This window comes from Denticeps clupeoides, chromosome 17, assembly GCF_900700375.1.
Source record: "Denticeps clupeoides chromosome 17, fDenClu1.1, whole genome shotgun sequence".
In the NCBI taxonomy this organism is placed as follows: Eukaryota; Metazoa; Chordata; class Actinopteri; order Clupeiformes; family Denticipitidae; genus Denticeps; species Denticeps clupeoides.
This window is the reverse complement of record NC_041723.1, coordinates 18,419,908-18,446,601: the sequence shown is the minus strand read 5'-3', so window position 1 is coordinate 18,446,601 and position 26,694 is coordinate 18,419,908. Positions and strand designations below refer to the sequence as shown.

The 26,694-nt window shown below is 41.1% G+C and overlaps 2 protein-coding genes across 9 annotated transcripts; one reads left to right on the top strand and one right to left on the bottom strand.

Annotated features, from left to right (window-relative positions):
- The first annotated feature begins 70 nt into the window (after positions 1–70).
- islr2 (immunoglobulin superfamily containing leucine-rich repeat 2) lies at positions 71–12,612 on the top strand. The gene is given in 10 exon segments (XM_028958816.1): positions 71–432; positions 734–1,774; positions 2,354–2,535; positions 3,394–3,502; positions 4,115–4,310; positions 5,076–5,233; positions 5,306–5,421; positions 5,515–5,919; positions 8,926–9,202; positions 9,727–12,612. Coding segments are annotated over 10 exon segments (4,707 nt in total). The 5' UTR covers positions 71–339; the 3' UTR covers positions 11,857–12,612.
- Positions 12,613–13,222: 610 nt separating this feature from the next.
- On the bottom strand, positions 13,223–26,457 carry stra6 (signaling receptor and transporter of retinol STRA6). Of its 8 annotated transcripts, none has more exons than XM_028958914.1 (19): positions 26,230–26,457; positions 23,498–25,541; positions 23,227–23,421; positions 22,823–22,889; positions 22,409–22,491; positions 22,100–22,233; positions 21,192–21,358; positions 20,084–20,209; positions 19,243–19,316; positions 18,463–18,539; positions 18,291–18,352; positions 18,036–18,198; positions 17,453–17,528; positions 16,887–17,020; positions 16,477–16,594; positions 16,192–16,293; positions 15,891–16,054; positions 14,790–14,927; positions 13,749–13,990 (listed from the first exon to the last, which is right to left on the bottom strand). In XM_028958914.1, exons 3-19 carry the CDS (start codon positions 23,304–23,306, stop codon positions 13,749–13,751), a joined length of 2,007 nt encoding a protein of 668 aa, XP_028814747.1. In that variant the 5' UTR covers positions 23,307–23,421; positions 23,498–25,541; positions 26,230–26,457. The 8 variants fall into 8 exon arrangements, with proteins under 8 accessions (XP_028814745.1, XP_028814751.1, XP_028814747.1 ...); XM_028958910.1 differs by having other exon boundaries at positions 23,227–23,624; positions 25,402–25,541; XM_028958912.1 differs by having other exon boundaries at positions 13,223–13,990; positions 23,227–25,541; positions 26,230–26,455.
- Between the last annotated feature and the right edge of the window lie 237 nt (positions 26,458–26,694).

The following is a 26,694-nucleotide window of genomic DNA, read 5'->3' as shown; positions in this document are numbered from 1 at the left end:
ACATTTTAAAACGTTTCTCTGAACATGGTTTAAACAGTTTGAGGAGTCCTGGTTATTTCATAAGGTTATTTCAACGAGTTCAGAGATGTTTGACAGAGATGGACGGCAAAAAAAAAGAAGCTATGATGAATTAAACATCGGCATGTAAATTATAGATTTTGGAGTGCGCGCCGCGGTGCCCGTGTGTCTTTAACGCGGCCGCGATGGGGGCGGCAGCGCGTCCACAAGCCCTGCCTTCCCGCCACTGAGGCGGGAGCGTGCATCGAGCCGCACTCAAACTCCGGCAGCATCCGGCCCGGAAAAATATGCGACTCCCTCCGCCGCCTTCCTTCCCATGCCATGCCAGAGGAGTCCTCATCCCACCATCCCGCCGTTAGCAGACATTTCCAGCCCCCTCCCTCCCCGAACACGACCGGACATTTGCACGGCCAGGTAAGTGACAGGCAATCGCAGTTTTCCGAGGGGCTTTATACTTTATTATACATATAAAATAAGCGAGTTGTGGAACGAGTTTAAGAACGGTGGGAGCGCACTTTATTGAAAGAGGGCAGATGCGGCACTTCACTTTGTACAATCTTTATGATTTATAAAATAAAATTAACGATTCCCTGGCGAAACAAATCCCCTGAAATAGGTCTATAGGACTAACACATAAATCGACAGAAATGTTGATTTAATGAAGCAGCATAATAATGCATTAAACCGAATGTTTGTGGGTTTTTTGTCTCCACAGGTGCTGAAAATGGCGACCAGATACCTGCTGCTCCTCTGCTTATGGACTGCGGCCGTTGCTACGGTGCAGTGCTGCCCTGCATCGTGTAGCTGCATGGATAAATATAACCATCAACTTGCTGACTGCGCTTCCAAAGACCTGGAGTCGGTACCGGTGGATCTGCCCGCCAACGTGACAACCCTCAGCCTCTCCGCAAACAACATCAAGGTGCTTAAGTCGAAGAGCTTTGTGAACGTCACCATGATCACGTCACTGTGGCTGGGTCACAATGCCATTGTCACTGTCGAGCGGGACACGCTGGCTACACTTGTCAACCTGAGGAGCCTGGACATCAGCCACAACAAAATTGTCCATTTCCCGTGGGAGGACTTGGCAAACCTCACCGCTCTGCAGCTTCTGAAAATGAACAACAACGAGATGGTCCATCTGCCCAAGGACGCCTTCTCCAACCTCAAAGACCTCCGGTCACTCCGAATCAACAACAACAAGTTCACCACCATTGTGCAGGGGACGTTCGACATCCCTGGCCTGTCTCACCTCCAGATCTACAACAACCCGTTCAGCTGCTCTTGCAACTTGGAGTGGCTGCGGGACTGGATTGCACAAGCCAAAATATCCATTCCTGAGCAGGAAAACACCGCCTGCGATGCCCCTGCACATCTTCAGGGCCTGTCTGTGGTAAAAATGCCCAAACTGGAGTGCAAGGCCCCAACTGTCACCATCACCTAGCAGCCCAACATTGAAAACACAGAGGTCTATGAGGGATTTATGCTCATTTTGAATTGCGAGGCCAAGGGCAGCCCGAGACCAGAGGTCAAGTGGGAGATAACTGCAGGGAAACAGACGATGCAGTTCCTGCTGCCTGAATTCACAGAAAAAAACGACTCACCCATCAACAATGCCAGTACCGTTAACAGGTTCCTTGTATTTCAAAATGGTACCCTGATTATCCCGCACATGAGCAAGAAGGTAGATGGAAACTCTGATCCACCGGCAAACCAGTTCCATAGGAAAATCCATCCAGGCGGTGCCACAAACGAAGTAAAAACTATTTTGTATTAATGTGCCAAGTAGTAATATAAATAATGATACATAACTTTACTATAAGGACACTGCGGCACACCAAATGCAAAATCTACAGCTCCCCTGTGTGTGTGGGGGGTAAATAAGATTATAAAGAAGATGTAATGGTGCTTATTTAAACAGTTTACAGAAAAGCTTGTCACGCTGCTCTGACGCTGCCTTTAATAATACAGTGCCTCACCATGTTCTTATTTTTTCCTGGGGTGTAAATCCCCGGTGTTAAAATTGTTTTCTTTTTGTGAACTGTCACCCCAAACAATAAAGGACCGCTTGATCGCTGCCTGTATCTGAAGTACTACCCTTTTTAGAAGATGATCAACTTTAATAATCTCCTCATCCTTCATTTCCATCTAATTTCTTTGCTCATAGACACCACATGCAGCACTTTCATCCAAATAATGAACTAGCAAATTTGACATTAATTCGCCACTTTAACATGCTACGTTAAAATAACCCCCAGTGTTAGCACAACACAGAAAGGTCTTTGTGAAGACAACTGCATGGACATCACCTCCTGATGTCCTCTTTACTCCACAGGTGGATGAAGGTGGATCTAAGAGATTTTTCCAGAACATTTGGACATCATTCCTCAAAGCTCGCCTGGTATGTGGCGTGCCTCGTGACTCCCTGTACTTCAATCGACTACAGGATGTTTATGTAATTCAGAACACTTTGGACTGGAGGAAATCTCTTGTCTATGGGCTCTTTTCCAGTAGCTGGTGAGGCTCCACTTTCTGCTGTCAACTGTAAGCTGTTTAAATGAACAAAAAAATAAAAAGCTAAAAACAGGATTGGGGTACAGAATACGGGGCACTTTATGTGATAAGAGAAAAGTTAGGAACAAAAGCATACAAAGATCTGGAAACAAGGATCTGGAACTATGATCTAGAAAATCACACCTCAAACCAAGGTATCTGGACAATCTATGAAACAGGACTTTATTTCATTCCAATGGTTGCATTAAGCTGCATTAAAGTTTTTTGTAATACACCCTCACAACCAAAGAAGTCAGTCTGAAAAATGTCATCTGCAGAACATCTGGGGGTCTGTTAACCATGCATCTCTCCACATAGTCATTACTGAACTATATGCCACTTCCTGTGCCTTTTACTTGGGCTCACTGAGCACTACAAAGAGTCCTGACAGTCCTAGATGTGATGGTGTGATTGTAGACCTTGAGAACCTATTACTGCCTCATCCATGAAATAGTGCTATTATTATTCATTGACCTAGCCTATTAATTTCTGCACACAAAACCATATTATTGCCTTAGTTTTTCATGGTATAGCACCCTGTCTTGCACTTTTTGTGTAGTGTGTAGTCCTGTCTCCATGCTGTTTTTGTGTTGCTCTGTGTTGTTGCACCATGGTCCTGATAGGCTGAATTGTAAATGTCATAAAAGTAGCAACAACATTGGAGATCTGATGTGATTTGGTCATGTGTCCCGGGCTATAGGTATTTAGTTTGTGTTTTTTATTAATATGTTTATTACAATTATGTTTTTTATGATTGGAGATTGTGTACAAGTTTAAAATGGCGACACATATCTGTCCTCTCCTATTTATCCTCACCAACAGGAATGCCACTGCAATCTGTATTTATTCACTCGAAGAAATTGATCGCATTTTTGAACAATCCACCTTCAAGGGCTTTAATCAAAACATTCCTCAACCCAGGCCTGGAACGGTAAGGCAGTTATTTGTCATTATTATAATTGTTCCATTTACTAGCAACTTTTTTTGAAAATATTGAATGATTTCTTTATATTATAAAGTTGAATGTAAAGGTACTTTAATTTCCTGTTTTTAAATAAGAAATTCAGCAGACCTCAGGGCATGTGTTCCTGTCTGCCCTATTTTAATAGTTCCAATAAAGTGCCTAGTGGCCAATTAAATCTACACCACTTCCTCTGTCTGCAGAAAGACACCAAACACTCGTGTTTGTTTTTAGATTTTTAAATGTCTGAATAACTTCCTCAATCTATTGTTACCCTGCCCTGTGGTGATTTGTCATTGTATTGTATTCTCTCTGCAAGGAGCAATGCCCTTTGGAATATTATACTCATGACATTGCTAGAGCATAAGGTTGAGATGGAGTACAAACTTGAGGTCTGCAACAGAATTCTGCCTTTTACTGATAATCATTTTCACACTTTTAATATTTCTGATGATCATACACTTTTTTACTTTCTACTGTGGGTGTTACTTCATATTTAAACAAGGCAACAATAATGATATTGTACAATTATAACAATTATAACATAAGGATGATTGTCCATATGTTTATGTCACTGTTCAGTGTGTTAAAGATAGTAAGACCCTCCCAGCTGAAACAATGAATGTCATCAAAGAGCATTCCGAGATGAGTGAGTGGATTCAGCCCATTCATACGGAGCATCCGTTCCACAGCAGCAGGTATCGCTACACCCGCATTCTGGTCGACACAACTGTGGATGCAAACAAAACAACAAGGCATGTGTTGCTGCTTTCCACAGGTATATTCTCTGTATTGATCTTTCACTGTTATATGGCAAACAATTCATTGGATTTACTTGAATAATGGACATTGGTTTCACATGATTCATTTGATTTAGGCTGTCCTAATTCCTTTGCATTATTACAAACCATACATTTAAAGTAAGTTCAGCTTAAATGATTTTATTAAGTTAATCATGGTAGTATGGTAGTAGCCTAGTGGGTCAGACACTCGCCTGTGAACCAGGAGACCCAGGTTCAAATCCCACTTACTACCATTGTGTCCCTGAGCAAGATACTTAACCCTAAGTTGCTCCAGGGAGACTGTCCCTGTAACTACTGATTGTAAGTCGCTCTGGATAAGGGCGTCTGATAAATGCTGTAAATGTAAATGTAATCAACTGTTATTGAACATATCGAATGTTATCAAAACATATTGATCTTACATGATCAATCTTTTTCTTTTAACTGTGATGTTTTTTATTGGAAACGTTAGTCGAATCCATATGATTAATTTAAGTTCATTTAAAAAGGGAACATCCCACATTACACAAAAAATAAGTGCTGTGAACCACTGTACCAGACAAGATTTCATTCCTGTAAACATCACTGTGGCTTTGCAGTTGTTTCTGGACATCTGTCATCCATTCTATTACAGCATGTTTTAATTGTATGTAACAGGCCACAGTACCACATGATGGAATTATGGAATAACAACATGAGAAACATGAAAACAAAACCACTGCAGACAAAAGTGACTGTATGATGTCTGTTCTTTCTCACAGACCAAGGTGTGATCCACAAAATCCTTGAATATGACTTTGAAGCTTTCATTATCTCAGAGACTCGGTTTGATGTCACCGCTCCCATACAGTCCATGGCTCTGGACACACAGAGGGTGCCCTGCGAACATGACACCATTAGTGTCACTAGGAGGATACAGGTGTGTTGAATGTGATTTTTTTTTTGTCATTTTTAATTGCAGAGGAGGCTGTTAATTGGATTTCCTGGCCAGGTGTCATACTTGGACCTGCAGAATTGTCAGGGTTATAATAAGACATGTGGAGAATGTGTTCTAGCCCGAGATCCGTATTGTTCTTGGACACAAAACAAGTGCACAAGTGAAATCCCGTGAGTATAAGACATTTCAGAGCTACATGAAAAGCTTCATTATTATTTTTTAATTAATAACCTGTAAATTATTGTACTGTGTTTTGTGTATAGGCGTGGCATTCAGAACATTGTTGACGGACACACAAATGTTTGTCGAAAACCTGAAAATGCCACAACAAAAAAGCTGTCCATAGAGACACCTCCAGATCACCCAAGAATAGTTTACTCTGTCCCGAGGTACTTCCTGTTCTACCTGTCCTGTCCCATGGACTTTCACAATGCAGAATTTACATGGGAGCACAATGAAAAGAACATCACCTGCCAGAAGACTGGGTCGACATGTCTTCATCTCATTCCTTCCATGACAGAAGGTAGCTATGGGAGCTACAGGTGCATCTCCAGAGAGCTGGACTTTAAGAAAGTGGTGACAGAGTATGAGCTAAAGGACGAGCCCAGGAGCTGTGCATACATGGTGACAGTGTCAATAGTGTGCCTTATGACTGTAATGGGCAGATTCCTCTGATGTGTGAAACTGAAAGAAATTCTGTAGGCCGTTAGCCTCCTGCTTTGTTTCCTAGCAGGGTGACTGTTTCTGAAGGCGTTAGAGCACAATTAACAACACTCCTGTTCAGGAAGATAAGGCAAGGAATTTCCCTTTCATTCTGCACTGAGCTCTGTGTAGTGTAATGGCAAAGTTGAATGTGTATTGTACTTCCTCATGTTTTTTTAACTGAAGTAAAACAAGTTTTACGTGTGATGGTGATGTGAAGGTTTGCAGAAGTGGAAGAACGTGTCAGTTGCACTCGTATAGATTCATTAACACAGACTGCATCTTGCTGTTCCTTCAGTAGGCATGGCAACCATGAAATATGTGCTTCACTTAGGAATATTTCTGGACCAGTTTCTTATCTTGTAATTCTACTGTTGCTAGTGATGTATAAACACTGCCTCGGTCAACTTTGGACAATAGCATAGAATAGTGTAATTGCCTAGAAATCTTTATTCTCATCAATTTCTCCAATGCATGTGATTGTGATTGAGCACTGCAGAGAAGATGTCAAATATTGGAGGAAATTCCATTGGCCGTGTACACATAAAAATGCCCCAGCCACTATACCAGATAAGTCTGTTATGAAAGGTGCATTATGTGTTTTTTTTTTATTGACATATATTAAGGCAGTTAATGGCTATGAAAGTAATGTAATGTGCACAAAAAGACGCATAAGTACATGCAGGTGGTAACTAGACACACTTATACTTGGATAGGGATATGGAGACAGGGATATGCTTGCCATGGGCACCTTGCTATAGCACTTTTTTTTTCAAAGTTAATAACTGTGTGTCTTTTGAACTGACTTTATTTCATATGCTTATTTAAAATTTCATATGCTTATTTATTTTCGTAAATAAACTATATGATATATTTGTTAAGTGCTTATACATTCCGTTCTTGTAATGATGCCTTCTCTCCCACATGCTGATCCCAGACCAGGGACTGATTCACAGTACCTGTCCTACCAATACTCCAGTTCAGTTCACCGTTTCTACAGTATATTACACTGGATTTTTATCCTGGCATTACAAAAGAATAAGAGGTCAAGTAACCAGGGATGGCGTAGTGGGTTAAGAAGAGGATTAAAAGTACAGTTGTACATATCAGCATTACTTTATCATCATTATTGTATTCTATTAACTAATAATTTATTAATAACTGTAATTATATGTATGCTTTTATGTGTGCTTTGTGTTCCTGAGGAACCTAAGTTGACTAAAATTCAAGACCTCCAAGACAAAGTCAATTTGCCAAAACAAAAAAAATAAATCATGTTCTGTCTGTCAAGTGATTGACAGACAGAATTGTAACCCAATTATTATCAACCAAGTAACTTAACAGAATCAGTTTCTGCTGATATGAACTTTTTTGGGTTTGACGCTTTCTCTCCCTCATGTACACGAAAATCACCCTGCGACAAGATAATTCTTCTGATTTTAGTTACTTTAAAAAACATATCCATGTAGACACAACTGCTTTAATATGTTTTTGTAAGTTAACAGAAGATAATGATATTATGAATGATATTTATGAAACTAATTTTAACCAGTACTTAATTGTTATGTTCACATTTACAGCATTTATCAGAAGCCCTTATCCAGAGTGACTTACAATCAGTAGTTACAGGGACAGTCCCCCCCACCCCCCCGGAGCAATTTAGTGTTACGTGTCTTGCTCAGGGACACAATGGTAGTAAGTGGGATTTGAACCTGGGTCTTCTGGTTCATAGGCGAGTGTGTTACACACTAGGCTACTACCACCACACTTCACTTTCACTTTTACTTGTACTTGTAGTTAATGTATTCTTATAATTAAGAACCACTCCGTATCATTTAAGGTATGATCATTTTCAGTAGACAAAGCAGCTGCCTTGGATTTCTTGGAAGGTTTGTGGAGCTAATAAAATTCCATATAGAACTGTTTTCCACAGATGAAATCATCTTGATACTTGTGCACATACAGTTCACACCAGTGGTCTCAACTATTCCATATCTGGGTAAAATTATTGAGACACTAATATTCTCTCAGAACAAATACAGGTCTGTAGAGGGAACTATTTTTTGGTGTTTGGAGATTGTGGAAGAAATCTGTTTGTGTTCAAGTGTAGTGTGTTAGATTTTCACTCCATAAAACGGGGCCAAAAAACAGATTGGACTCTGTTTTTTTTTATTTACATAAAATGTATAGGACAACAGTTGGTTCAGTAAGCCTTCAAATACATTTACACTGGCAGATGTCAATTGTTAATTATCTTAAAATTTGGTATTTTGGTGAGCACGTTAGTTTGGTTTGATAGACATATAGCGATGCCTACTGGACATGATCAATTCTTAATTTAATGCAGGAGATAAAATAAAAAAGAATTCAACTGTTCTGCCAGTAGATGGCAGCACTTGACTGCGTCATTGTTATTACGGCATCAAATTCGTTCGCGTTGATTTGGATATATTTTCTACAACTATGTGGAATTATGATGTAATTATTGTTATGACCATTATGACAAAATTGCCCATTGCGATTAGTTTTATCATGAAATCAGTCAAATAAATTTCTCCGCCTGTTTCCCCGTAAATGTTTCGAGTCATTTTATTTTAGATTCTGTGTCATTATTAACATCATTGTGATTGTAACTATTTACAGTATGGCAATCAGAAAACTGATTATGACCAAATTAACAAAAATCAGATCAAAACTTCTTTAGTGTTTTCTGATTATTAGAGTGTAGAGTGGTCTCGTTCAAAATGAAGACGTTACGTCCCTTTAAATCAAGTACCTGGCGACAGACGCAGCATTATCTGGGCAAAGACACACTTGTCACATTTTAAAACGTTTCTCTGAACATGGTTTAAACAGTTTGAGGAGTCCTGGTTATTTCATAAGGTTATTTCAACGAGTTCAGAGATGTTTGACAGAGATGGACGGCAAAAAAAGAAGCTATGATGAATTAAACATCGGCATGTAAATTATAGATTTTGGAGTGCGCGCCGCGGTGCCCGTGTGTCTTTAACGCGGCCGCGATGGGGGCGGCAGCGCGTCCACAAGCCCTGCCTTCCCGCCACTGAGGCGGGAGCGTGCATCGAGCCGCACTCAAACTCCGGCAGCATCCGGCCCGGAAAAATATGCGACTCCCTCCGCCGCCTTCCTTCCCATGCCATGCCAGAGGAGTCCTCATCCCACCATCCCGCCGTTAGCAGACATTTCCAGCCCCCGCCCTCCCCGAACACGACCGGACATTTGCACGGCCAGGTAAGTGACAGGCAATCGCAGTTTTCCGAGGGGCTTTATACTTTATTATACATATAAAATAAGCGAGTTGTGGAACGAGTTTAAGAACGGTGGGAGCGCACTTTATTGAAAGAGGGCAGATGCGGCACTTCACTTTGTACAATCTGAGCTGATTTCTTTTGCAAAAGATGCCGGTGATGCGCAGAAAACCATCATCTCCAGCAGCGCCTCGTCCTCCGCCCGGCTTCACCAAGAAATGTTATCGGAACTGTCTTTGTCCAGCTTGTAAAAATGAAAGAAGAAGAGACCGGGATGCGTCTTGTTTCGCACATTTTTATGAATAAATTTATATTTCAATAAATCATTTTTTGTAATCAATCATGATCAGTTTATGATTTATAAAATAAAATGAACGATTCCCTGGCGAAACAAATCCCCTGAAATAGGTCTATAGGACTAACACATAAATCGACAGAAATGTTGATTTAATGAAGCAGCATAATAATGCATTAAACCGAATGTTTGTGGGTTTTTTGTCTCCACAGGTGATGAAAATGGCGACCAGATACCTGCTGCTCCTCTGCTTATGGACTGCGGCCGTTGCTACGGTGCAGTGCTGCCCTGCATCGTGTAGCTGCATGGATAAATATAACCATCAACTTGCTGACTGCGCTTCCAAAGACCTGGAGTCGGTACCGGTGGGTCTGCCCGCCAACGTGACAACCCTCAGCCTCTCCGCAAACAACATCAAGGTGCTTAAGTCGAAGAGCTTTGTGAACGTCACCATGATCACGTCACTGTGGCTGGGTCACAATGCCATTGTCACTGTCGTGCGGGACACGCTGGCTACACTTGTCAACCTGAGGAACCTGGACATTAGCCACAACAAAATTGTCCATTTCCCGTGGGAGGACTTGGCAAACCTCACCGCTCTGCAGCTTCTGAAAATGAACAACAACGAGATGGTCCATCTGCCCAAGGACGCCTTCTCCAACCTCAAAGACCTCCGGTCACTCCGAATCAACAACAACAAGTTCACCACCATTGTGCAGGGGACGTTCGACATCCCTGGCCTGTCTCACCTCCAGATCTACAACAACCCGTTCAGCTGCTCTTGCAACTTGGAGTGGCTGCGGGACTGGATTGCACAAGCCAAAATATCCATTCCTGAGCAGGAAAACATCGCCTGCGATGCCCCTGCACATCTTCAGGGCCGGTCTGTGGTAAAAATGCCCAAACTGGAGTGCAAGGCCCCAACTGTCACCATCACCTACCAGCCCAACATTGAAAACACAGAGGTCTATGAGGGATTTATGCTCATTTTGAATTGCGAGGCCAAGGGCAGCCCGAGACCAGAGGTCAAGTGGGAGATAACTGCAGGGAAACAGACGATGCAGTTCCTGCTGCCTGAATTCACAGAAAAAAACGACTCACCCATCAACAATGCCAGTACCGTTAACAGGTTCCTTGTATTTCAAAATGGTACCCTGATTATCCCGCACATGAGCAAGAAGGAAGATGGAAACTACAGCTGCTCTGCTGCCAATGATGTGGGCAAAGTGGAGAAAACTGTGAAAGTTGCGGTGGCCGGCACACAAAAGCACGCCACCAACTCACTGCTGGATGCAACCGCCGGCAAGACCCACCCTGCAGTCAGCAAGCCCGGGCCTAAAAACAGCGTGATCAGCTGGCCAAAGTCTGAGGAAAAGGCAAAAAGCTCGCCGACAGGCTCAAGCTCCTCCGACCTGGATAAGAAGCAGTCTGGAGAAGGTTCCAGTGACTTACCGTTCACCAGCAAGTGTGGGGTTAATGACGGCATGCATTACATCTCCAACCACGCGTTCAACAAGAGTCTGGACGAGCTCAAGCAGTACACGTTTGACTTTGGGGTGATAGCGCTCGAGGTGTCGGAGACCGAGGCGAAGGTTCAACTCAACCCGCTTCAGATAGCCAACAGCAAGTCTAATCTCCACATCACCAACACTCAGGACCAGGAAACTGTGAATAAGGAGCCATTTAGCCTCTACCAGTCACAGTCCCAGAAATCCCCGCTGGACATGTTGTACCTATGTGTGAGCACCGGAAATGGACACTCTGTGGTCCAGTGGTCTAAGATAGAGGACGGCATCAATGCCTATCGGTTTGAGGGCCTGCAGCCGGGCACAAACTACACTCTCTGTCTGACGTATGATGGCCAGGACTGCCACGTCCAAGTGGTTTTCACCACCAGGAAGAAGATTCCGTCTCTGCTGATCATTGTGGTTGTCAGCATCTTCCTGCTGGCTCTGGCCACTGTGCCCCTGTTTGGGGCCACCTGCTGCCACTTGCTCTACAAGTACCAGGGCAAGACATACAAGCTCATCATGAAAGCACAGAACCCAGACCAGATGGAGAAGCACATAGCCTCTGATTTCGACCCCAGGGCCTCCTTTGTGGAGTCGGAGAAAAACTTCAACCCAAGTGAGCTGGGAGAAGGGGAGGCAGACGGCGAGGAGGGGGAAGGCGACGGTGAGGTGGAGGGCAGCGTTGTCACCGAGTCCATCCCTGGCTCCCAGTCCAAAACCCAGGAAGAGTTTGAGGTGGGGTCAGAGTACAGCGACAGGCTGCCGCTGGGGGCCGAGGCAGTGAACATATCTGAGGAAATCAACGGCAACTACAAGCATCCCAGCCGCTGAGGGCCGGCACAGAAAGCCACTTATCAGCCTAGGCAACCAAACTCGTCACTCCCATCCAGTCTCCCTGGTAAAGGTGGGTCACTCATCCTACCTCAGTGGTGTCACCTCATGTATATTCTCTTTTACTAAAGGCAGCGGAAGTCAAAAAAACATGTTGGCTGGAGCAAAGAGATCATCCAAAATTATTCCATATTTGGATCCGGTGCAAAAAGCCATTTGTAGGAATCAGTTTCAACACATACAAGTATCCTCACTGACACATTTGTGGTGTTTGAACTTCCATGAAGCAGAAAATGTCCTTTTAGAACCTAAAACTGTAAAATAAAATAATATTCACTGGAGAAAAAAAGAATAAATCCCAGCAGCAGATGACGTTGTTAAATGTGATGTGTGGGTTTTGGATGGATTCTGTGTCCTTTCTCTTCTCTCAAGATACTCGTTCGTGGCATGTCGCACAGAAGTATTTAACGTGTGTTTTCATTAGAAAAATAGGAAAAATAGGTATCTTGAATGTTGAACGTGATATACGCCCATGGAACTGGAAAAAGTTTCGAAAACCTCTTTTCCTCTCTTTTTAAACAAATCTAGACATTTTTTCCCTCCGTTTCTACTGAATCTGGCGGCTTCGGTGTCTGTGAAACTGGCGCGTAGTGACGTGTTTTGTGATCAGCTGTCCGACGATGTTGTAAAAACTCCGACCTTTTTGATATGATTTTATGTACGTGAACTTAATAAAAATGTTTTAAAGAAACGAAATGATGTCGCTTGGTCATTGATACCTAGAATAAAATTTCAGAGCGCAGCTGTTCATCCAAAAACGAAATAAATTAGACGCCGTAGAATTTATATCTTCACAAATCAGTCAGGTTGAGTAGATATACATTCGTTATCGAGTCCTAAAATAAAAAAATAATGCGCATCTGCGGCTAATTTATTGTTTAATTCATCATAATATGAACATTTATTTCTAAGATAAATTTAATAAATTGCGTTTTAACTGCTGGTTGATTCGAATTTGTCATATTCATATAACAGCCGCAGTTTCCCTTTGTTCTTTATCCGCAGCGCCAATTCACACCATTCCACCCTACAAACATTTAATGACAGAACAATGATCACCGCTGCAGGGGACAAAATCTCAATAAGTCGATTTTAAGTAATTTTAAATAACAGGTGGTTTATAAAAGCCTTTTCTTCAATTATGCATTGTCCTGTACAGTCGGTACAAAATGTAATATTTTTTATTGAGGTTTCCATAAATAATTCTACTTTACTAAGGAACCATTATCATGAAGGAAGAGTTTATCTTTGTTAACTCAGTGTACTACATATGCTGTCATTTGACAGACAGAGCAGGCAAGTCAGATTGCCATTAATATATATTTATTTTAAATCACGAACAAATTCTCTTATTTATAAGAACATATTATACTTATGAGGGAAAGTATATATTAAAACAACCTACAGACAAACAAATACAGTGTTAAAGGAACATTTTCAAATTTCTAAATGGAGAACAGAACAATTACAGCAGACAGGCAGACATGGGCATTAGTGGCTGCATCAGTCAAAACAAGTAATTATATTATTATTAATATTTTAAACCTTGGTGCCAGTTACAACAATAAATGCAAAACTAATGGCACTACAATTGTTGAAATATGCGATAAATCTTCACATGTAAATATCACATTTCTGTACATTCATAAATAGTCACATGTTCCAACCTGGGTGTCAGAGATCAACAAATTCAGTACCACGTGGCTATAAACTGGAATCTCTGAACATGGGAGCCATCTGAAGCACACGTCCTTTATCCATCCACCCGCAGGGTGCCGGCCTGGAAGTCCACTTTCCAAAATGCATACAGTGTAATAAAATGCCCCGCCGGTTCAGTTACAGCTGGCACTTTCCACCTTCTTGCTGGGACTGCTTTCCTTATTGCTCCCTTCATTGGTGGCACAGTTGAGGGTCCCGTTCAGGAAGCTCTCAGAACTCTGGCGCTGGAAGTGTTTTCTGGAGCCCACCAGAGATGGGTTGTTCACTAGGGTGTAGAGGAGCTGCCAGTGACCTCGTGCCCTCTTTGTGCTAGACAACTTGTTCTGCTTTTTCTCCTGTTGGACCAACTGGATACCTATGAATTTCCACAGACATTGGTCATATAAGTCAAAATCAATGGGGTTTCTTTTGCAAACTCCACAAGCCACGTGGGAAAAGTAATTAGGGGTCTGTTTCTATCACTAATGCACATAAAAAAATTGGCATAGAAAAAATCTACTGTTCAAAAACAATAGTAGTTTTTTTGGGGTGCGTTTCTGAAAAATCCCTATTGTCACCTCTGATAGACACAAGAAGATCATAATGTATTGCAATAATTAATTTAACAGAAGGTCACCAGAGTCTCGGTCTTATGAGCACAGTTGGAACTGAGCTTGCCATTGAAAGTGCAAGCCTACACAAATATGAAACAGCCAGTTAGGGAGACCCATCTGTGTAATCCATGGCTAATCTGCATCAAATGACTGACAGTTGTTCGCAAGGCATTAGTGATAACATAAGGGACACCATCCCATTCTATGACAATCTATCATACACAGTGTCAATAATTCATATGATAGACACACTGTCAACATTAGCTAAAATTGTAATTTAATATTTAAAAATTACATTCTTTCTTGAATGTAAATATACCAAAGAAATGCAGAGGAATTCAAATCATGTTCAAGACATGTTCAGTGCCTGCAGGATCTGTATGCAGAATGTTTTAAATTACCAGACAAAATCCCTTACTTCAAAGGACAATATTCATTTTGAAACATTTTTATCAGCTCTGATTAACATCTATCAGCTCGCTGCCTGATGGCAAAGGAACAAACAAGAGGAGTGTGTTTTGAAAGGAACAAAAAGCCAAAATCCTGAAAGGAACAACCAACCTTCCTCAGCATCTCGCACCCTCTGCCCAGAGTCACCATCTTGGCCACTGCACTGCAGCAGCATCCCACAGAATGCCTTCATGACTGGGTGGGACTGGCTGACCTCAATCTTCAGGTAATGAGCGTAACAGCGGTAACCTGCCGAGCAAACCACAGGGGGGTGAGTCAGGCTCACAAAAGCAATCAGCACAGACATGATGGAGGGGGGAAGGGTAGCTATCAAAGGCAATCAAGGGCTATAGTGATTCTGCCTGTGCAGGCTACTTATTCTGCTCAATGCACTCTACGTCCCTGCATCGATGTCATAAATTGTAGGAAAATTGCCTGTCTGGCACTTGCATGAGCAGGAAATGCATGCAAAAAAATAGTCTTTAGAAAGTAGGTACACAGCATCTAAATTTGAGTTTTTACATTGTGTGAGTGGACAGGCCATACAAACAGACAGATAGGTATGAAGATCAAACATGACAATGAAAATAAAACAATTTATGCATGATATGACATATTATTGCCTATGACGTGGTTTTGCCCTTCAAGAAAGGACAGAGTCAGCTTTTCCTACTGAGACGTCTCAGGTCGTTCAATGTGTTTAGGAAATTTCTGACCACGTTCTACCACTCTGTAGTACAGAGTGTGTTGTTCTTTGCAGCTGGCTGATGCCAACAGGCTGAACAAGCTGATAATAAAGGCTGGTTCCTTCCTGGGTGTCAGACAAGAGAGCCTGGCAGAGGTGTCTGAGAAGAGAATGCTAAAAAAGATTCTCAGTATCATGGACAATCCATCGAACCCCATGCACACCTGCCTGATGAACCATCATAGCACACGCAGCAAAAGACTTGTCGCCTCCAAATGCCGAACAGAGCTCCACAGGAAGCCTTTCTTACTCATGGCAATAAGAGTGTACAACTCTTTCCCATCTTGTCGGTAATCTTCTCAGGATCAGTATTAGTATTTTCCACACTGTTACTACTGTTCTCTTCTTAGTTTCTATTGTTGCTTTGAGAATGCTTTTAGGACAAAATAATTTCCTTTGGGATTTATAAAGTTTTTTTCTTATCTTATGAATAACTGGAGATACAGGAGAAAGCAGTCCTGACTCACATGGGTCAAATGCCTCCACATTGCGGTTGAGCAGACTGATGTCCATTCTCCCTAGGTGGACGATGTTAAAGAGGGCTGAGATAATCATCCGCCACATTCCAACCAGCACACCAATCAGCACATTGACTGGGAAGAGCATGTAGGTCAGCAGAAAAAGACTACCCCTGGAAGAAAGGACCCCAAAAAACACTCTTTCTATTCATTATTATATTCACTTTAGGGTAGTCAGTATAAAATAAACCAATATGATGCTACTTATTTACACAAGGAAATGTATAAATCAGCTCCTGATCAACCATACCGGTTTTTCAGGTCTCGTGTTCCGGCATCCTTTGTAATAAACAGAAACCTCGCAGCCAAGTGCTGGACAATTCCAGCTAAGATAAGCATCAACCAGAAGGGCCTGGGATGAAAAAAGGATCAATGTGAGCTTTAGACAAGCATGTGAGAGTGTTTGTTACTGATGGCAGTTTAGTGCTCAGCCAAGATACACAAAACCGAATTAAGACATTGCTTTGCTGGACAACCGAGACAAAGACACCTCTATCAACATCACTCTTGATTCATCTCAAACACATTCACTCACCACATGTTTCTGAGGATGCGGAACAGAATGAGGTTCTGACCATACAGAATCGGGATGATGACCAAGAACACAGCAAACAGGAGGCAGATGAAGAACACCAGTGTCTGGATGATCATGCCTGGACACAGTCCCGAAACAACAGACGTGGGACATTTTTTCAGAACATTTTTAAGAAACCACCATTAATGTATTATTCCTCACATCAATTAATAAATAGTAAATATCCTCTGAAATAAAATGTCACACCAACACCACCATCATACTACACCATCAACTATGTAATGTTGAAATATCGGTGTTATATTTGATCTGTTCATTAATATTAATCTATTGTACGAACACGGAAATATCAATAAAAAACCCACCCTTTCATGGTTTCACAGAATGGGGTAGATGCAAGATGGACTCACTCAAACAGATGACGGCAGCTTGGTAACTGGTGTAGCCCATCCAGCAGACCAGGGCAGGCCTCGATGGTCTAATTATCCTCTGACGATTATACACATTGTAAATGTCTCCTCTATATAAAGCCTTCATATTTGACCTGAACACAGGAAACAAATGTCACTGAAATTGAGATACAAAGATAAGAGACATTTGGACATGAATTGACAACAATTCAGCCTAAAGCTCAATTTGAAATCTGATTATTTTTAATGGGCTATTACTGAGAAAAATGCCCTCATTTTTGTTTAGTGAAATAATTGAGTCCACTCATTTCAAAATAACAGTTATGTCAGTAATAGCAACAGCCCTTTCAGCACTCAATTCCTTATATTTAATGTGTGATTTCAATGAGGGGAGCAGAGGCTCAACCATGACTGACAGAGAATTAACACATTACATTAACACATTGCATGACAAAGACAAATGAGAACCAACAAAATTAAAGTTTGTCTGCTACAGGTGCTGTTCTTTATTTTACTGGCTTTATTCACAGGAAACTTTGAAATATTCCTTTTAAAGTTGGTCATACCTGTGAAGGACCATGGATCTCATGAGCATTGCGAGGTTAACCAGACAGGACAGGGTCATGGCTGAGATGTAGCACACTGTGCCGGGGGAAACAACACAGGTATTGAATTAGAAACACTCAATACTTTCTGGTTTTCCAGAGAGGGAGAGGTAAGAAATCTCTTGGATGATGGAATAAATTGAGAAATAGATTTTAATAAAGGTGAAATATCCAGAACCATCCAATCCAAAACAAATTCATATTATTTTGTGCTGCAAGTATCTCTTTATTACTTTATTACTGGTGGTAGTAGCCTAGTGGGTAACACACTCGCCTATGAACCAGAAGACCCGGGTTCGAATCCCACTTACTACCATTGTGTCCCTGAGCAAGACACTTAACACTAAGTTGCTCCAGGGAGACTGTCCCTGTAACTACTGATTGTAAGTCGCTCTGGATAAGGGCTTCTGAAAATGCTGTAAATGTTGTCATCCTTATATTTCACTCAGTCACTGTGACTAGATCTAATTAATAATTTTGTGTACTTTCTTCAAAATTACAGAAGACGATTGTGGAACACAATTGTGGAAGAATTTAAACATACCCTCCACACACCACATGTAGTACACCACAATCCTGACCACTTCCTGCCGGTCTTCAGACAAAATGATGTTGAATCCAGCCAAGAGGAAAGCAATGTCCTCATCCACTCCTTTACGCACAATGTGTAATGTAGGCACTACTCTGCAGATAAGCAACACCGCCATCTAGGCAAGCACAAGAATTAGTTGTTTCAAGCAAGAGAATTTTCCTCACATGTATGGAAATTAATTGAATTATGAATTATTAACGTAAATACCTGATAAATAGCAATGAATGCCACCACCAAAGAGATCGCAAGTTTTAAAGGAAACTTGAAAACTAGCAGTATGCAAGTGAAAAAATTAGCATTATTCGCATTAGATTATTCACATTACTTACATTAAAAAATTCCAATTATTAATTTTCTATACATTAGGATTATTATTTACCATCCTCTGGTGTGTAAATGTATGACTTCACGGCATCAGTAATCCTTTCAACCACACCAGGTTTAGAAGCATTTGAGCTACAAATGAACAAAGCAACATTTGTTAACACAATAAACTGATACAGGGAACAATAAATTTGATACAGGGAAAGGTAATGTGAGTTCAAAAACAACAAACAAATAAAAGGTTTGGTTAAACCAATTTTTCTGTCATGTCCTATTGTGTGGCATAACACTCACCTGTGGCCTTTAACTGAATTGTAATGGTTTTGTGTTTTTTTTGCAAGCTGTTAGCATTTTTGTAAGCATTTATCTTTCATATTATTGCATTTCTCGAATAATTATTAGGCAAAATTTCCAAAATGCTACAAAATATCAGAGTGTCATATATTTAAGCTTACACGGGCATACACTGATAACCCCCCACCAAAGTCTTCTTCCATGCATTCTGGCAATGACAGCAGTTTCCAACCACTGTATATATCTCTGTAAATTTGCATTTGCAAAGAGCATCTGTACAATGATCCCATTGACAGACAAGGTGTAGTCATAAAATATCTGCCTGAGGGTGACTACCTAATCCACTCATTTGCAGGTGTCAGCATTAGTTTGGAAACCTGGTTTTGATAGCACCAGGGTTCTGGATAGAGAGGGGAATGGTTTGGTTAAGACCAAAACCCCTCGGTTAACCACCCAAATGATGAAAATAGCTGTTTATCCCAAAGCAGTGGCAGTTTTCAAATCCAGAAGGCCGACATTATCTTACAACCAGAAGGCAGACCTGGTCTGGGAGGGCTTTGTTTTCTTCTTCAGGATCTTCTTCACATAATCTGTGTAGTAGTTACTTTTAAGATCCTGGAAGGAAAATATAGATCTAATTGAAATTTCCAGATTTACCTTGACATAGGCTTTAACACAAATGAGCAACAAAGCAGTGTACCCTTCCTACAATTAATTTTTATCTCAAACATCATAATTCATAATTATTATAGATATATTCAATATCATTATAGAAATTCCACATTTTTATAGAAATGCTAAACTGATGTGAAGAAACAGTGGATGTTTCTTAATGTGGGGTACTACATTTCTAACATATGTTCAGAAGTGCATATCCAAGGGGCAGCAACTCAAGGTGCCTTTTGTCAGTTTTCATATCGAAAGAGTGTGAATAATTTCCTGGTCTGTCTGTTGCTCATATTTCACACACAAGCAAAGACACCTGCTTCACCAAGATCAAACAATAAAGTTCCTCGCAATAACTACATTTACACGTATTCGTGTGGTAGATGCTTATACACTAAATTATGTGCATAGATTTTCAGTATATGTCATGTAACCAGGATCTGAGTCCATAGCCACATTGTGATTTGAATCTTCAGTTAAAAAAATACATTCCCTTGTCCTTTAAATGATTATGCAATAAACTATTTCTTCAGAAGAAAAAACTCTTTTCTATTTGTTGTCATGAATTCCAGGATGGATATCTCCCTTCTTTTATCTGGCCAGGTGAATTGTCTCAGTTTTCATCCATGGGCTGCTTTACTTCTAAACATTGATTTGATCATTATTTCAGGCATCAGTGTCCCTGTTTACTCGGTCAGCCGATCTCCCAGACTCACCTCAGAGGCATTGGTTTTGTCTGTACCCTTCAAGCCCTTGAACAGAAGCAGCGGGTACTGGAAACTGAGAAAGGCTAGACAGGCAATCTGAGGTAGACTTGTAAACAGGGAGTAGAATTTATAAATCTGAGAGAAGGATAGAAAGGCACAAAATTAACACAATCCATTCATTCCTTATTCATCTTAGATTTTAGAAATCTAAATATCTCTCCTAATTCTGTGTCTGGATGTGTTGTGCAATCCCTTTGTTGTGAAAATGTTTCCCTTGTATTCCCTTGGAGAGATGAATAATCTTGTTTATACCGTGAACCCTGTGGATTATGCCTCTAGACAGAACAATAGCAGTCCAATCCGACTTGGTTTTACTTTTAAGGCGATAAAAGTTTCACTGTGCATAGCGAAGATATCTTTTTCTCTTTCACTGGCAGACACTAAAGTGATTAACTATGACCAAGCTGCTCTGGCCAACTGCAGAACAAATTGTTTGGAGTCTTCAGCATACGTACAAACATGCCAGCCGTACAGATATCTGTGGCACAAAGCATTGTAGGAAGCATGTGTAGCATACAAGATATCAAAAGAATATCTTCTTCTAAGAGACAAACTACACATAATAAAACACAACTGTAATGATTTCAAACCAGTGGTTTCAAATCTGGGGTCTGCGTCACCCCTGGGGGGGCGCTAGAGCACAATTTCATCTTTGCTGAGGTTACCAGAATTTGTTTATAAAATCCCAATTACACACTCAATAGGAAAAACTAAATTTGGTATAATACTCTTGGCTATATACTGTATACTCTATATAATATGAAATCCCACAACTGCTGCTTATTTTTGGCAATTAAATGTTTGTAATTAATCACTTTATTCTTTTAATGCGAGTATGGGAGAAGAAATTGGGGTTGGGGTGTATTGACTTGTCTTGGACACAGGCAGGTGGGACTTCAGGGAAAAAAGGTTGGGAACCACTGCATTGAACTATACTCCACTTGTATTTATGTTGTCTAAATCACCCTACAGATTCTAGTTAGGATTTCAGAGGTAGAGGTAGGTTGAATTTGGCAATATAACTTACAGAAAGTCACGATGGACATTGGGAATTTACCTCTGGAGTTTTTGAGCAATCCACCTTCTGCCAGACAAGGACCCCAAAATGAGTCCATGACAACAGGCTGCCCAGGACGTATCCCACCTGGTTATGTAGCGTCCCACATGCCAAAAGGGGGTAGTAGAGAGTGGGATAGTAGAAGAGGGACAGAATCATCCAATACTCTGCAGACGACAAGTATTACAAATTATGGTGTTAGGTTGCCACTTCCTCAAAAAAAACAAAAAAACAAAAGAAGAGACCTTCACTGGATATGAAATGCCATTGGACATTTTCCAGAAATCCAGCTGCCTGCCCACCCACACCTCTGGATCTATGCAGCCTAGCCAAGATACACTATACATGATCAATACCCAGGGCTGTGTAAAGCAGTGTTGCCATTGCCATGGGAAAGTGTCCTCAATATACTTCTGGTGCACAACATTATTCCAGTATTAGCATAACTCTTACTAATCCTGCAACCACATGCTCACTAAATCCTTCAAATTGTTGTGTAATAAATATTAAGAAACCACTGCCACTCTTTGCTATTTTCTGCCACCAGACAGGATTTTAATTTCTGTTCTCTGAATTTTGTGTTGTTGCCAAGTACTGAAGGGAAGAACATTCACTTGATAGCTGCAGAGTTGGAGTGAGTCACTATTCTGCTAGTAGAGATCTCTCCAGACAAGACAGCTTCCCAGACACATTGGTTGTCTGGAAAACAATGTTACTGTACACCAAGCTTTGAAAGGTCTCTCTGATGTCACCGGATCCTACTGTAACATCAGACATCTGAGGCTCTCATTTACTACTTAGACATGAAGTCCCTCAAGGACTTCTCCCAGCTGCCACATCTTATAAATTCTTTCATATGCTAAAATCAAAATAGTTTAATATGAATATACTCCAATATCAGCTCTCACCTCGGGTTTTCCCATCCTTTATGAATGGTAAGGGGTTGGGGGAAGTGTTCAGGCTGAACAGTTTACAGAATAGGACTCCGTACACAGCCACTGCTAGGCCTTTATGCTGAGTGTGGTCCAAGAAATTTACTGGGCTGGAGAGGAAACACAGTGTCAAACACCAATGAAGAGTGGCTTTCCCTCTAGCATGAAAAAAAACCTGTGTACCTATGTGCCGTAATGAAAGTGTTTAATTGTGGATGTGTGTGGCATAATTAAATTGTGAACTTCTCTGAGGGGGTTAAAGAAGGAAAGAAAAACCTGGCTAACCTCAGGAGTCCAGAGAGTCCTTTCTGATTGTTACCCAGCTTCTTTCGTCTGGCCAGGACAGCGAGAATCAGCATGACCACCAACTTTAGAGACAAAAGGCATCTTGGTCAGTTCAGCAGATGACCCCTTCGAGACCTTATCCAACCTGAATTATGATAAAATTCCCCAGACTGAATATATGGACCAGACCTCCATTACACAACTGAAGCACAGGTCGGGGACACATGCAATATAGGAGCCATCCAGTTAAACAACTTACTATTACTTCTGTTGCAAAATGGAATTAAAATGGTAGTAAAAGCCCAGATTTACTGCACATAATATCCCAACAATATAGAAACATTTTTCTGGCATTCACTGGGGTAAAATATACATGCTAAGTAAGGATTAGTTGTCAGGGAATAGGAGACTCACAGATATGGCTGCAATGCAGATGTGATAGAGCTTGTCATCGGCCGTGGGGTCACAGGGCAGGATAACTCTGTAAGTTTCACAAACATACAAGGATCATAAGACGTAGAGGTCCAGCCAGATTGCTCACAGAGCACCTACCACCCCCTGACACACACAACACAAACAGTCCATTTGTTGCATAGAAATGTTTGCCTGGGAAAATCCAGTCAGGGGTTATGCATTTAAATGGATTGACCAGGCACAGTTTACATTTCTAGATAGATGTCACCAGAAAAGCAACTATGACCTGCATGACAGGGTTTGTGACCCATAAAATACAAGATTAAGTGTAACCAAGATTAAGTTGATAAATGGGCCACATGAAACATCTCAAAAGGTCAGAAGGTTAGTCCAAGTCTACTCACTCTTTAGGTGGCTTGGTGGGTGGTGCATTGTTCTCATACCACTCTGAATAATCATAGAGGTCCTTCACTTCGGTGCTCATCCTGAACAGTGTGCGTTACGCAGGTCCAAAATCTGATCTGCTGTAAAGGTTTGTCCCGTCCCCCTGCGGAGCCCCCTGTGGTGAACTCTTTTTTCAGGCAACCTGTGGAGTTGAGCTGCGGCAAAACAAGTTTCCTCTCAAAGTTTTGGCACACAGGCCCTTCTCCAGCGTCCCTTGGAATGCCGCCTCACTTTTCTCACTGTGGAGCAGAGCTGAGAATGATGTGAATGGACCAGGTTGAGAGAGTGCCACCCCCACACCCCTCTCTTGTTCATGCACTTTTTCAGATGAGGATTAGTTCCACACTGGGAGGGGGAACTGGTGAGAGATAAAGAGAGAGAGAGAGAGAGAGAGAGAGAGAGAGAGGGGGGAGACAAATGTTCCAGACAGGGGCAGCCAATCTCTTCTGCCACCTGCATCTTACCGGGATTAGGTACACTTCCAGGGGAATGTTACTGCCCACGAGGTTGGCATACAAAACAGGAAGTGAGAGAGTATAGTCAGATAAAATCTATAGTACCTACATGAAATGCTTCCTCTGGGACAACAGGCAAATCATTTCAATACAGTTCCTTGTTGTCACATATAGGGCAATTTAATTTGAACATCACAAAGATCATCAGCACACGGAAATGTGATATGAATCTTGACAAGGTGCAGCAAAGTGTTCCATAAATTCATTGTTGAAACCATGCACCTATTTTAAATGTTGCATGTTTAAAAGTCAGATCACTTACAATATATTACTGTTGTAAATGTATACTTGGGTCTAGAATAAAAGACTGAGATGTTGATCATCCATGAATGGAGAAAGTGAGATGTGTAGCTCCATTTCCCATTTGCCCAGGTTGTCATATTGGGTATTAGGATATATGAATCAGCACATATAACGATTACAATTATTTACTTTGATAATATCCACCCAGGTCTAGTAAGGTAAAGCAAACAGGAAACTGCTGGTTAACACCACTGGTCTACGCAATATGCCAAATGCAAGAAATGCCTCTCTCTGTTTCGCAATATATTATGCTTGGATTAGAGTGGATTTTTTCTTAAGTAACCAAAATCCATTACACTCCTGAGAAAACACAATGGAGGAGGAGCTACCACCCTCTCGATTCACATTCACCTGCAGACAGGGGAAAAAACTGCGGTCGCCGAACAATGCATGCTTTGAAGAGTTATAATCGCATTGCTGCCACGAACATGGGAGGGTGCCAGGCAGCTTGTTTGCTCTAGAACCCAGTTGTGGCTGAGGTTGGGCTGAATTGAACCTTTGTGGCCTGGAGCAGCTTCTTATGACTTTGACTTTATACCACGTCAGAACCACGGATGAAACTCTTTTATCAACATCTATGTCTAAATTCTAATCCAACAAGACCCTGAAGGCTTGATATTATACATCATGGGTTCAGACAAAAGTCATTAAAATATCTGTAAAGAGGACTGATGTTCAAAGATCAAATTTCAGAGTGATAAAACAACTAAAATCCTCAGAAATATAGCGTTTACATGCAGTCGGTGACCTACCAGCCACGAGGCAGGACATAATCGGTTATTCTGACATCAACAGTTAACATGGCATATTGGCTGGTTAGAAATTAATGTCTATCATTAAAAAAGGAAGACTTTGAAGCCGACAGGGAAGAATGTAGAGGAGCCGTGCGAAAGTGAACATGGTAGCGCGATCACAGACCCTGCCCTGGCAGCGCAGAAGGGGATCTCTATCCAGCCCATGTTGGAAAACTAACTGAAGCAAATTAAAGGGATGGCATCCTGGCAGACAGAATAAGATTGATGCTGCATGTAATGACACCACACGCAGTATCGTTGCTCAGGCTCTCTGGGGTGTGCTTTATCCACCAGTTACAAAGGTCAAAAAGAAAAGAAAATTCTCCATGGTGCCCAGACTGGGTTTCCCTTTTGACAGAGTGGATCATTAAATGTGGAAGAAACGGAAATCCATCTCCCACTAGATGCAAGGGAGAGGTTAACTCTTTCGCCTCCATGTCAAAAAAGACTGTGGGTAGTCTGACTCAAAATAAGCACCACTGAGATAAAGTAAATTTGTCAGCAAAAATAGTACTGAAAATACCTTTCAAATAAGAAGATCAATAAAGCGCATCATGATGTGAGCCACCCTGATCCGAAGCGGACTCTAGAATCATGTTGAATGTTTTAAAACTCTACAGATGTCCACATTCTGCTCAGCAGAAGGGTGTCTGATGTTCTGACCTGAAATATCGATTTGCATAGTCAGGAAAGCACAGGAATGGATAACCCAACACTATAAAATAATATATATAATACCGGTGTGTGCACGTTTTATAGCCCCTGATTAGAATAAGAATGTAAATCTACCACCTTTAGCCTAAAATAGAATATTTCCAGAAAATGTGTACACATAATGTATGTGATATATATAGTTTTTTGCACAGTTCATTTCTTTGCCTTTGTAGGCCAGAATACACACACATACATACACACACCACAAACACAACATTGCATTAGCTCTCATGCAAGCCGTTCAGGGGTTATTTATTTACCAGCACGCTCCATCGAGATTATATATTCCGCTGTCGTGGTATTTTACAGTAAACAGTCGCGTTTAAATAACAGTCCAAGCCACCGGCTGTATGCAGGCTTGACTGACTGAAGGGTCAAGGGTGAGGACCAAGCACACGGTGGTGGTGCAAGGTTATAAAGTTTTTATCTGAAGACTTTTCAACGATAAATTAAAATGCTCCATAAAAAGAGAAGATGTATTAATTTGATCAGACACTCTTGTCCATCTGCATACGTTTCTGTAGAATTGAGGGATTGTTTTTTGTAATATTTTATTTTCATATGTACATGAATAAGTTTGAACGACATCAAACCTACTCTATTTAATGGGAATGCATCTAAAAATAAATACAAATACCTTTTATTGTTTTCAGGTCCTCCTGTGTTACCTGTAATGTCCTCCAGAAGTGATAAGGAAATGAAGACATAAAGTTATTGAAGTAAAAGAAAATTCTGCAAGAGTTGCTCAGATCTGTCAAAAGTTCTCCCCTCTGTCCTGGGAACTAAATAAGAGTGTGGAGAGCAAAGGGATGGAAAGAAAGAAAAAAACTCACAGGTGAAAGTACAACAAAGGTTTTTTTCACCCCTCTGTGCTCAAGTTCAAAGTCATTCATAGTTCTTAGTTTTTGATGTGTAACAGGGTTAGAGTAAGGGATGTTTCTCTTGTTGCAGTTTTTTATTCTTTCAAAAAATCTATCTCACATTTGCTTTTAGGTTTCATAAAAACGATTGATTATTTTGAAATGTATCCGTGTGTTTGTAGAATAAGGGGCGTGCACATATCTTATCAAAGAACAAATTGTTTTGTCTTTTTATTGTCTCA

Coding starts and splice junctions, on each gene's coding strand:
- stra6 (XM_028958914.1), bottom strand. CDS start 23,306: ATGAGCACCGAAGTGAAGGACCTCTATGATTATTCAGAGTGGTATGAG. Junction 16,595..16,886: donor AGCTGCCGTCATCTGTTTGA/GTGAGTCCATCT, acceptor GACTGTGTCCAG/GCATGATCATCCAGACACTG. Junction 16,294..16,476: donor CGCATCCTCAGAAACATGTG/GTGAGTGAATGT, acceptor TTTTCATCCCAG/GCCCTTCTGGTTGATGCTTA.